Raw genomic sequence first — 12,359 nt, 5'->3', positions numbered from 1 at the left:
AGTCAGTGCCAAACAGAAAAATGGCACAAAGAAGATTTATTTACAACATTTTAATTCAATTGGTGAAATCTTTCAAAGGAAATTCAATTGAACTATGAAAATTGCACAACTTTTGGATACAAAAAATTGAGGATCAAAATGAAATATGGTCATATCTGCTATCTTGTCATATTTCTGTCTAAAGAATCTGATAAATGGTGAAATATTTGTGAAAAAATACATTCTCTTTTTTTGTGCCCTGAAAGTTGTATCCTCCCAAAAGTTGTTTTCTGCTTATGCGACAAACTCGGATTATACTCGTAGGAGTGAGAGGCTTTTGGGGATGGCTACCATAGCTATGAGGTTTAGGGAAATTCGTAGATAATCTCCATAAGTTAAAGGTACTACAGATTCCCAAACAGCCCGAGGGACTGCCAACCTTTCCTCTTCATTTGGCTGTGCATTTGTCTGGGATCGCTCTGGGTGCTGGCAAAAGTTTCCCACTAGGGAAAGGCAGGGGTGAAGTGGCAGGCAGAGTATTTAGGCGACCCTCTTAGAAACGAATAAAAATAAAATGTACGTTTTGTAGTCGAAATAAAATTGGGGCGCGCTTGTTGCGTTTGCTCTGCATTTTGTTTTCTGCTGCTGTTTGGGGGCGCGTCAAAACAAAAGTTTTTCCATTAAAGTTGGCCATTGGGAAAAACAAGAATTTTCTCAACGCTCCTCCCGGGCCCCTCCCGGCCCCTGGTGTCCCCGGATGATGAGGTGAGAGGTGGCTTTATGGGCAACTTGTTACCTTCCTGCCCCCTGGCCTTTTGTCTGTGCAAAGTCTCGCCCGCCTCAGAGTTCTTTGACATTTCGTTGTCACTTTGTGGGGTTTCAACAGAAGGTGGCCAGGGGGCTGGGGGCCTGGGAGGCTGGGGTCCTCGAACTGTGTGTTTAACGGCACTTCAAGAGAGGCATGGCATTCGTATTCATTTCGGGAGGCCGCACTTAATGGCGCCCACAGATCGTTAAACTTTTCTAATGTGCGTTTCATGGCCCAGCAGCTAATTAGGAATATTTCGCTATGTTGCGGTCTCTAGTTGCAGGAATCCTCGCGACAGCTGGAACTGCTAGAAAGCCACCGCTTCTGGATGGAGGTGAATGTCACCGAATACAATCTGGAGGAGATGCTGTTCCCGGAGTCAGTGAAGGCACCCGACTGCGACTTCTATCTGGCGTACAATGTGAGTGTGTGTATGTGGCATAGCCTGCTGTTGCCTGCTGGAGCTATAATTTCCTGATTCCGAACAGACATTCCTGCTGCTCACCCTGCTCTCGATGATGAGCTGCGCCACCTACCAAGTGCTCCGGATCCTGCTCAAGCTGATGCTTCTGCTCCTGGCCTCCGGCAGCTACATGGCCTGCTCCTCCTATTTATATGCGAGCAGCAAGGAAATCAGTCATGAATTGGCGTAAGTATCTCTGCATCTTTGCATCTGTGCCCCATCTCAGTCCTCGGTCTGCCGGTTGCTGGCTGCTGGCTGCGAATAAAAACGAATTATGTCGTAATGCAATTTCAGTTGGGTTGGGTCTCGAGTTCAGCTGGGTTTTCATTGGGACGTTAGGGATTGGGGGGGATGGAAATGCATTTACTGCAGCCGCAAACCGCATTAAAATTTTATTTAGCACTTGGGGCCACACCAACTGGAGCTCGAGCATCCGCCTTTGTCCGCTGCAGTCGCAGCTGCTTCTACTGCTCCTCTTATTGCTGCTGCAACACTATCCTGATTTTGCCTACTTTTCTCTCATTTTCTTGCCATCGCATTACGCTTTAATGGACTGGAATAACTTCGCTTCGTGATTATCACCATTTTTGGGACTGCCTGCGCCTTCGTTTCTGCCACTGGAACTGCAACTGCGCTACGATAACGGCTAATGGAATAGGAATGAGGAGGCCCTACTGCGCTACATAATTGATTCCATCTTCCTTTTTGCATTCATGCTGGCCCTCATCTTTCACAGCCACCAGACGGAGGCCACCTATCGCTTGGATTTCATTTGGAAACTGCAGGCAACGGGTGAGTGCAGCTGAAACAGTATTTATGTCAGCCTAAACAGTGTTGGAAAGTGTGGAAAAAATTGTGCAAAGGTAGGAAATAGAAAGAATAATAAAATTTGAAATACAAAAAAGTCGTTTAAAGGAGATGAAGGGGATTCTTGAAATGTGCTAAAAATTTCACTAAATATGTTTTTTAACCTTAAAGACAGTATTTAAAGCACAATGTTCCATTTAAATTTTCCAGCACTGTAAATTTGAAAATAAAGTCTCTCTAACTATAAGAAATATTCAAAATGCTGTAAAGTCGTAGTGCCACAACAAAGGTCATTCATTGGCAATAGGGTACAACCGCGATCCGACACTGCTGCATGGAAACCATTTCAATTAAATATGCTTCAACATTTTCGAGTACATACTCCCAAATTTGATGGCGTAAAAGTAAAACTTTTCCCTTCTAATGAAACGAAAACCCTCAAATAATTTTCGCTGATTAGAATGTTGGCTATTGAAAAGTTAGCAATAAAAGCTACGGCTCATAATCAAAATGATGATGATGTTCTATTCTCTTTTCCGTTTGACACAGTGTCACGTCACTCATTTACAATGATTCCCCCCTCATCAGTGAGCCATCCTCAGGGAGAGAGAGGTGGGTTGAAGAGAGATACAGTGCAGAAAGTGCAGAAAGTTTCAGTGCCGCCTGACATATGAGCCACTTCATTAGTATTAGTGCACAATTGCATACTTACTCCCAATCCCCCTCCCGCTCTAGCACACCCACGACTCACTCCTCTGCTCTCTCTCCTTCTGCACTTGTCTACCTCTCTCAATGTGAGCTTTGGTGCTGTTGCTTTCAGAATGAACGTACATACCTCTCTCACGGTACGGGTACGTAACGGTAAACTGATAAACTGATATTTCAATTTGCTCTTCTGCTCTGCTTCTGCTTCTACTTCTACTTCTACTTCTTTTTCTGTTTCTTGTTTTGCAGAGGAAAAGGAGGATATGGAACATTTGCAAGCTTATAACCGTAAACTGCTTGAAAACATTCTGCCCGTTCACGTGGCAGAGCATTTTCTGAGCCGCGAAAAGCACCTCGATGTGAGTATACCTACATATATTCATATAATCATACATATATACACTCGTGTTATCCATAAGCTATATACACAGTAAATGTACATTTGTATGTATATCTATGTAGTTGCAGTAGTATTCGTACATATATTCATGATGCATGCAGCAAACTGTTCAACATATTAAAAAACTTTCTGGCTGTGAAATCTGCGCCAAAATGCACAAGCGACAGAAGGAGGGTGGGGGAGAGCGGGCACGGGCACGGGCAACGGGAAACGGGCACGGCAACGGTAATAACGAAGGATGGAGCCTGCGAAGGAGGACCAATGCGGGGCACTGCTTGGAAGCAGTCGAGCAGCAGAGGTGGTTGCTGATGCGACCGCATGTGTGTGCGGGGCTTGAAAATGATTCAGTGCACCTGCCATCGCGGTGTGGTGGAGAGGCGAAGTGGGGCGAGGCTAGGCGAGGCACATGTTCCCACATTAAATGCAAATCCAACAAGCTAAGCAGCTATATTTGATAGCCAAAATGGCAACAGAGTGGGACACGACAATGCCACGACACTCTGGCATTGGGCTGCCATTTAAGCTCCAAAAAGCATCACTCACTGAGCGAAATCAAAGTTCGCGTGGTATCGATCACTAAAAGCCAACTAGCGGAAGAGAGGATTTGGAACAGAGCGGCAAGAGCTTGTTCATAAATATAACAAGAGTATTACAAAAGGCGCGCAATGGAGGAAGTTTTCTAGCGAAGTGAAATCTACATACGTACCAACAAAGCCAAAAACAAAATGTTTGCCAGCAGAGTGTTATTCCATATTTAGTATAGCCCCCAAAAATGTTTGTCTCAGTGCACTCGGCAGGACACAGAAAAACAGTTGCAGAAAACAGCTTTGCCAGCAGAGATGAAAATATAATTTAATTTTGTGCCGACATTTGCAGGATTTGTATCACGAGCAATGCGATTCCGTGTGCATCCTGTTTGCCAGCATTCCGAATTTCTCCGAATTCTATGTGGAGCTGGAGGGCAATAACGAGGGTGTCGAGTGCTTGCGTCTGCTCAACGAGATTATAGCAGATTTCGATGAGCTGCTGAGCGAAGAGCGTTTCCGGTGAGTCCACCTTCCAGCTTCCACTTCACCATCCCCTGCTCTTGCAATCATTTTCTGTTCCCGTAACACTTTTAGAGGTTTGTAAATTTTCCGCTTTTCCCCGTTTTTCCGCAGTTGCATTGAGAAAATCAAGAGCACGGGCGCCACTTATATGGCGGCATCCGGTCTGACGGTGAACACCTGCGACCAGGTCAACTTCAATCACGTCACTGCCATGGCCGACTATGCGCTGCAGCTGTTTGACAAGATTGAAGAGGTCAACATGCACTCCTTCAACAACTTTCGGATGCGCATAGGTGAGGCGAGTCTCTCAAGCGGGACGGGACGGGGCGGGGCATACGGTATTTCCGCATTCGTTTTCCACTCATTCGGATTTCCTTTCCTTTGCAGGCATCAATATTGGTCCTGTGGTGGCGGGCGTCATTGGGGCCTGCAAGCCGCAGTACGACATTTGGGGCAATGCCGTGAATGTGGCCTCTCGAATGGACTCCACGGGCGTCGTGGATCACATCCAGGTGAGTCCTCAACCTGAACCTGAACCCGAACCCGATCTTGATTTAATTTCCAGCTAATCGCGGGCACTCAAGCTCAAGCAGCTCGGTTTCCCAGCCGCACTTTTATTACCAAAAGTTTCCAGATGGCTCCTAAAACTGGGGAAATCTCTGGACCAAACTTTTACCTGAAACTTTTCCGGGGGATGGAGGGGGTGGTTGGTGGCTGCATGGTGGCCTCACCACGCCCGTCTAATCAATGGCAACCAGTGAAAATGGTTGACCATTTTCAGCAGAAAAGTTTTTTAGTGTCGACAACCGAAAAAGCGACAGCAGCGGACTCAACAGGCAAAAAGGCACAGATACAGCAACAGACACAGATACAGATACAGATACAGATACAGACAAAAATCCAACGGCGGGAGACAGGTACAGATACAGTTACAAATACAGATACAAATGCGCATTTGATTTTATTTGCTTGGCGTCAATAAAAACGACGCAAAGGCAACAGAAAAGAATTTGCAAAGGAAATAAATTATTAAGCGTGCGACAAGCGGGTTGCCCACGGGGGAGGGGTAGTGGGTGAATGGTGTTATCATGAAATATTGAGCCATCCCACCCCGTCTGCCGTTGCGTGTGAGAATAAATAAGAGCCTGCCGCAGCAGAAACAGCAGCAGCCATTGAACTTGTCAGCCGGAATTTATGTTATCGCTTGTTTTCCCCTTCTCTCTCTCGATTTTCACAGGTAACCCAGGAGACGCAGCAGATCCTAGAGGGACGAGGGTTTGAGCTCACGTGCCGTGGCAGCGTCAATGTCAAGGGCAAGGGGTCCATGATCACCTACTTCCTAAAGGGCAAGAAGCCAATTGAAATTCCCTCTGCCATCAAAGAAGAGTCGCCGGCCAAAGCAGAGGTAGAGCCACCCAAAACTCTGACACTCGTGAAAGAGGGAGAGGGAGGAGCGGGAATCAGCCCTCCGCAGAAGGAGCAGGAGGAGGAGCTACCCAAAGATCAGCTGGATGAAGATGAAGACGATCTGCTGCCCTCACCAGACATCGATCTCAACTCGAACATGCAGAGCCTAACAGCGCAGCGCAGGAAGTCCCTCTGCCGGCAACACAACATCTCCTCTTCTTTCGGGACGACGGTGAGCAGCTCCACGGGCATCACGCCCAGCATCTCGAACAGCTCCAGTGTGACGACCATCGGAGCCCTGCCCACCCTCCTGCGCAACGCCAATCCGAATCTCGCGGACAACTGCTCCGAGTGTGGGGGCACCAGCAAGTCGGCGGCCACTCCCACAGCGCCACCAAGGACCCTGGTGGCGGAGCTGAGGGATGAGATAGCAAGGGACGAGAAGACCGGCCTGAAGGACTCCATTGAGAACCTGGAGATCCTGCTGAAGAACAACATCAGTCTGTCGGACCTGAGCAACAAGCAGCAGCAGAATCTCAGGGGGGAAATGCCACCACTGGGAGGCGGCACTGCCTCCGCCACCACCACTCTGAGGAAGAGGGACACCATCGTGAGCTTCAATGTGACCGAGACGCTGACCACAACAGCGACATCCTCCCAATTCCAATCCCAGTCCCAGTGCCAGTCCCAATCCCAGTCCCTGTCGCAGCAGAGGAAGCGCAGATCGGTGACCACCATTTCGGCCACTTGCAGCAGCACTACCACCACGCGGCTGCTCTCCAACGAGAGCCAGAGTTCCACCCAGACGGCGCCGGGAACCCTGGAGAGCAGTGTGCCGACTCAATCCTCGACAGAGGCCTCCCAGGACTGGCAGCCCAAGACGGCCACGCTCGAGCCCAATCGGAGTCCCATCAAAACGTCGCAGTCGATGAGTCCGATTGGACAGCTCACGACGGAAGTCTTTGTGCTGCCCAATAGCCGCAGCATGATACTCATCAGTAGCACGGGCGGAACAGGAACGGGAGCGGGAGTGGGAGCGGGAACAGGACCAGGAACAGGCGCCAGCAGCCCCCGGGCGGGGTTTCTTCAAGATGTCAGCACGTAGGGGATGGATGGATGGGATGCCCGGCCAATCATGTAAATATGTACAAAAGCGCAGGCCCAAAACTGACAGCTAGAGATACTCGTAGAAATATGTTTTTTTTTGTAGGTTGATTGGGATGCCACTTCAGTATTGGCCCCCCACCCACACCCCTTTTGCCCCCTCGATATGTATGATCTCGCATTTAATGTAGCTTTACGTGTTGTCCCTCAGTTAGTGTTTCATTCAGGCATGGCATTCAATGAAAAAGAGAGCTAAAGAGCTTAGAGCTTAGCCCGCAACGTTTCCATATCACAGACAAAAACCAAAGTACGAAAGCAGAGTGAAACTGCACTGCAACGGGGTACCAAAGAGAGTGGCACTAGGTGTTGGGATCGTTAGTTATCTTAACCGATAGGTTGTAAGCAGTTGAAGAGGAAGAGTAGGAGTCGCTAAGTAGGTGTTTAAGGCTCCTAAGTACTAAATGAATGTAAGGCAACCGACGGCCCTCAGAGCGCAGCTAATATCACACCCCAGTCCCATGGGAATCGAATCCATTGGGTAAGTGTGCAGAACAAATCGAATTTAATGTTTATTATAGCGAGTATGAAACGAAAGATTAACTATTGAATAAGGTGGGAAATGCATTGCAAACACGTTTCAGAGTCGCTTCCAACCCGATTCGTGGTCAAACGATACCGAAAGTAGCAAAGGCAAAATACGTACATAATCAGTTTGAACCTATGACCTTTAACCTATAGTAAACCGTACCATATCTCTTTTAAATTCAAATGCATTCCCCACGCAGTACATTTTTCTCGCTTTAAAGTTTATGGACAGTCCCCCCCCCCCCCCCCACTTCCGAGAATCGAATGGAAATATTTTCCAGCGATAACCATATCGAAAGCTAGTGTCTAACTATCTTCTATCAAATATAAAGTATATATCTTTCGGGATTGTCCATGGATGCCGCTCTCTCTCTCTCTCTCTCTCTCGTCATTTAAGCGAGAACTCTGTCAATTGAAAAATCCAAACAGAATAACTACTATTTTTAATTGTTGCACAAATGATAATTATGCAAAAACGTTATGCCCTACGATAAATGTAAATCCAAAGAGTATCAAATACGAATAACTAGAGCGTTAATTGCCGTAAAGTAAATCCAAATCGTTTTAAGTGTGCGTTAAATGTGTTTCGATGTCTGTACGTATAGTATACTATATACTATATATATATATATATACTATATACTATTGTATGTCTCAATGTTGCTGAAAGCATCCCTCACACACTTTAAAGTTTATGAGCAAAATACATATTTATAATATTTATGAGTAAAGTAAACCAACAAAAAATTCTCGCTGTGATTTCTATGAAAAAAACGAACGTAAGGATGCATAAATTATTTGATAAACTTATTTTTTTGTTACTTAGTTTTAACTCGAAACTCGAAAAAACGAATTCCCTCTGGGACACTTTTGACTCTAGCTCTAGCTGCAGCTCCAGCTACGAACTACATATAATTTAACTAAGTGCAAAGTATCCTACTATATAGTTTATACAATTTCAGATACAGCTACAGCTACAGCTACATATATATATGTATGTACTTATGTGTGCGTGCGTTGATTAGCTTTGATGTTCAGTTTAATGTTGATACATATATTACAGAGTCAGGTTAAGTCAATGTCAATGTAAATGTGTTAATAAATGCATTTGGGAAAACTAAACGAGTATATGGAAACTGTTTATTGGATCATTCATTCTATTTACAGCAAACGATTCACACCTTCCTTGCGCGCCGCCACAAGCAGTAGTAGCCCAAGAGGTGGAAGCCAAAGAAGAGACCCACCAGCGCCAGCAGATTGCGGGCGACATTATCCTCATTGAAGCTGTACTTGTCGAGGACATCCTGGCCGGTGTGGAAACAGGGCAGATCGGCACTCTCCTCAAAGCAGGCTGCCGGAAGAATGGATTTGGTGATAATGGTGACCCCAAAAAATCGAAATTAATGATTCCACTTACTGATGTTCTGCACTCCTGACCACTGGGCAATAGTCATGGTCTCGTTGGCGTACAGCATCCACGAGAGAAACTGCGTCCACCAAAAGGCCACTGGTAGTGAGCTATAAACGAGAAAGAATCCCATTAAAGTCGGGCTCACCACAGGAATGGGAATGACTTGCCTAATTTGTATAAAGATGCCTGATGTAATCATGAATATGTAATCGAGTGGCACCAGATAGGCCATTGCCAGCGGGACCGAGTTGAAGGCGGTGGAGAAGAAGCAACCGCAGGCGGTGGCCACATTCATCACGAGAACCACACAAATGGCGGTGATCCCGAAGGCATAGAAGGTCGACCTCAAACCCGTCAGCCAGTAGCAGATGGTGACAAAAAGAAACGGTTCGATTATCATACCAGGAAGCTGTTAATCCGGACAAGAAAATTAAATAATTATATGCAAAGACAGAGAATACCATTCGAAAACTCACCAATGCCAGAATATTGGCTATATAATATTGAGCCGTGGAGTACAAACCCGAGCGGGTTTCCCTCATAAATAGGGGAAATCCCTGGGGGAAGAGATTCAGCACGGAGTACATTGGATGGTAGGTGTTCTCGGATATCATGATGAACACTGCGCCTTGGACAGCCTGCACGCCCAGCTGATTCGGCACCGTAGTGCCAGCAAAGCAAGCGCCAATGATGAAGGCCATGGCAATCTTCTGGACGAAGCGCATCCACTGGATGGTGGGATCCCGGAAGAGCGTCAGCGTGGCCCTTAGCCAGACCACATGAAAGCGCTTGTACCAGGGAACTCCCCGGAAGGATTCCACCTCCGTATCGTACGGAAAATTGCCCGTCTGCGCCATGTGGATCTCCAGATTGACGAGCATGTCGCGCTGCTTGGCCGCCGAGCTGACGGCAAACTGATCGCAAAGATGCTGCGCCGATCGCTGGGAGGCTTGCTCGTAGCCGGGATCCGTGGCCAGGACGCCTATGAGGAAGTCGGCTGGATTGTAGGCCTCGGGGCAGTAGTAGCCGTGATTGGCAAAGAAGCTGAGGGCGTGCTGGGGCGAGCCCGTGAAGGCCACACGGCCGTCGGCCAGGAGCATCACGTTATTGAAGTTGTCGAAAAGCTGGGAGCTCGGCTGGTGGATGGTGCACAGGATCGTGGTGCCCTTCTGGGCCAGCTCGTACAGCGTCGCCACCAGCTGCTGGGCACTGAAGGAGTCCAGGCCGGTGGTGGGCTCATCGCAGAACAGAATCACCGGATTGTTGAGTAGCTCCACGGCAAACGCCAGACGTTTGCGTTCCCCTCCGGAGAGTACCTTCTTGTCATCGCCGCTGCCTATGCGGGTCTGTGCAGCCGATAGGAGTCCAGTGCGTTCCAGCAGCTCATTGATGATGAGGCGACGTTCCTCCCTGGACACACGCCGATCCAGGCGAAGATGAGCCTTTGAGAAGAGGGAGAAGATCTCTATATATATCTCAAAAGATAATCAATCCTCGGATTGGAGCTCTCACCATAAAGTTGAGATGCTCAAGTACCGTGAGCGAACCGATGAAGAGATCATCCTGGTAGACATAGCCACTGATGCGGTGCATGAATGGCCCTATGCGCCGGCCGTTTATCAGTATGTCGCCTTGAACCACAGTACCGGCTGCAGGGCAGATTCCAACCAGATTCCACCAACCAAGATCCAAAGCAAAGGTAGATCTTATCTTATCTTATCGAAACTACTACGTACTACTACTTACCGGGCTGTCGAAAGGCAAGTGTTGACATAAGGGTTGTCTTCCCAGAACCGCTGTGAATGGGAGGGTGGTGCGGGTGATGATGAACGATAGTGAGACAAACCAGTTTGAGATCCACAAGAGATCTTGTTGCTTATCAGTATTTCAGTCATTATCATGACATACTTAACAAATATTTTGGGCCTAATCAGGCTGCTAGTTTCCGCTTGAGTGCATTGGCACTGAAGTTGGAGCCGGAGCAGCCAGTATCGATTACTTGCTCAACAATCCAATCTATGCTAATGCAACTCACCTTGAGCCCATGAGGGCCATTAGGGTGCCTGGTTGAATGGCCCCCGTAGAGTTATTGATGATCCGTTTCATGCCACGTCCAGATCCACCCACGTTGGTGTAGACACACAGATCCCGCCACACTAGGGTGGCGCCTTGCTCGGTGGGGGACCACTTGCTGTAGCTTCTGAGGGGCAGACTCCGCTCCGAGCTGTTGCGCTTCGAGAGCTTTGGGGTGCTGTCCAGGCTGGGGATCTCACTGTTGCTTGTGGCCACTGGCACCACGAGCTGCAGCTCGTGCTCCTCCGGCGGCGGTCCGCTCTCCACATGGATGAGTTTGCTATCTGAATCGGACATAATCTCTTTGGCTTTAGATAACCTTAATCCTGAGCGGGTGTTTGCGTTTCTCTCGAACCGAAGCGTGCGACAGCTGGGCATCAACTAAAGTACAACTACAGCCAGCCAGACCGAGAAGTCCACCCCAGCACCAGCACTAGCAGCAGCAGTTGGCAATGCAAATAGAGCTCCACAATCTTTAGGGTGGCCCTGACAGCAGTCAGCATTTGATCGTCTTGCAGTCCACCGCCAGCTGGCGAAGCAGCCGACTTAGGCAGCGTCTCCGATTACCATTGTCATCAGCAGCAGCAGTAACCAGTCCCGGCCAAGTCAAGCCATTTGGGAAGCCCCGCAAGCCAGAGACAGCAGTGCAGCCAAGCAGCAATCGGGAAACCGCTGGAGCCGCGGCAGGAATGCCACTACGCCACATCGGTGGGGATTGGATTCTCGTCTTTGTTTTGCTCGGCACTTTCGCACTCATCTGCCAAAAGAGAACTGACAAATTGATTCAGTAATAAATGAAAAGCTCCCTAGCAACACCTATTCCAACACCTCGTCGGATTTTATTACAGTTAAAGTCGTGTACCATTATGTACACCCAACCCTAGTCTTTTCTGTTAATCTATTGAAATTTCCTAAAATGCATGTAGAATTGCCATCACGACAAGACATGCCGCGCCCCGAAAGGCCGCTGCGTAACAGAGATGTAGCCTTCAGAAGATACCAGTATTTTAATGACATGCAAATCCAAATCGGAAGGCTATATCTCAGATAAATAAGGCCAGATCGGGGCAGGACCAACTGTCCCAGGATCGGGAGGGTCCAGACTGTCGAACGGCATCAAAATCTCGACTACGAAAATGAGGCCGATTTTTGGCAAATTTAATGATGTAACCATCATGATTTTTGGCGAAAATCGTGATGAAAGGAATGTCCTTATTTCCGATGACAGTCGATTGGCAGGACTCTCCTGATCACGACAGGGCATGCCGCGCCCCGATCGGCCACTGCGTAGCCGAGATATAGCGTGCAGAAGAAACCAGTATTTTAATGACAAATTCAAATCTTCGGAAGGCTCTATCTCAGATAAATAAGGCCAGATCGGGGCAGGACCAACTGTCCCAGGATCGGGAGGGTCCAGACTGTCGAACGGCATCAAAATCTCGACTACGAAAATGAGGCCGATTTTTGGCAAATTTAATGATGTAACCATCATGATTTTTGGCGAAAATCGTGATGAAAGGAATGTCCTTATTTCCGATGACAGTCGATTGGCAGGACTTGCCCCATCC

The 12,359-nt window shown here is 47.9% G+C and overlaps 2 protein-coding genes across 4 annotated transcripts in view; one reads left to right on the top strand and one right to left on the bottom strand.

Moving 5' to 3' along the window:
• LOC6900031 (adenylate cyclase type 5) overlaps positions 1 to 8,424 on the top strand; it is a 38,503-nt gene extending 30,079 nt beyond the window's left edge. For 2 of the 3 annotated variants that reach the window (XM_033384444.1, XM_015188218.2), the window contains exons 22-29: positions 1,065 to 1,208; positions 1,276 to 1,436; positions 1,909 to 2,042; positions 3,012 to 3,121; positions 4,039 to 4,208; positions 4,323 to 4,504; positions 4,599 to 4,723; positions 5,449 to 6,723. In XM_033384444.1, the coding sequence (XP_033240335.1) occupies positions 1,065 to 1,208; positions 1,276 to 1,436; positions 1,909 to 2,042; positions 3,012 to 3,121; positions 4,039 to 4,208; positions 4,323 to 4,504; positions 4,599 to 4,723; positions 5,449 to 6,723 (2,301 nt within the window). Of the gene's footprint in view, positions 1 to 1,064; positions 1,209 to 1,275; positions 1,437 to 1,908; positions 2,043 to 3,011; positions 3,122 to 4,038; positions 4,209 to 4,322; positions 4,505 to 4,598; positions 4,724 to 5,448 lie in introns of all 3 variants that reach the window. The other variant, XM_002135359.3, reaches the window with a different exon arrangement.
• A 9-nt stretch (positions 8,425 to 8,433) lies between these two features.
• Positions 8,434 to 11,183, bottom strand: st (ATP-binding cassette transporter scarlet). Its single transcript, XM_001352548.4, has 7 exons — positions 10,754 to 11,183; positions 10,465 to 10,514; positions 10,231 to 10,367; positions 9,195 to 10,160; positions 8,886 to 9,127; positions 8,725 to 8,825; positions 8,434 to 8,658 (listed from the first exon to the last, which is right to left on the bottom strand). The coding sequence occupies exons 1-7, from the start codon at positions 11,167 to 11,169 to the stop codon at positions 8,483 to 8,485; spliced, it is 2,088 nt and encodes a 695-aa protein (XP_001352584.3). The 5' UTR covers positions 11,170 to 11,183; the 3' UTR covers positions 8,434 to 8,482.
• Between the last annotated feature and the right edge of the window lie 1,176 nt (positions 11,184 to 12,359).

Source organism: Drosophila pseudoobscura, chromosome X, assembly GCF_009870125.1.
Source record: "Drosophila pseudoobscura strain MV-25-SWS-2005 chromosome X, UCI_Dpse_MV25, whole genome shotgun sequence".
Lineage (NCBI taxonomy): Eukaryota > Metazoa > Arthropoda > Insecta > Diptera > Drosophilidae > Drosophila > Drosophila pseudoobscura.
Note: the sequence above shows the minus strand (reverse complement) of the source record. Positions and strands in the feature narration are given on the sequence as shown.

Coding starts and splice junctions, on each gene's coding strand:
- st (XM_001352548.4), bottom strand. CDS start 11,169: ATGCCCAGCTGTCGCACGCTTCGGTTCGAGAGAAACGCAAACACCCGC. Junction 10,515..10,753: donor ATGGCCCTCATGGGCTCAAG/GTGAGTTGCATT, acceptor TCCCATTCACAG/CGGTTCTGGGAAGACAACCC. Junction 10,161..10,230: donor TTGAGCATCTCAACTTTATG/GTGAGAGCTCCA, acceptor CTCTTCTCAAAG/GCTCATCTTCGCCTGGATCG.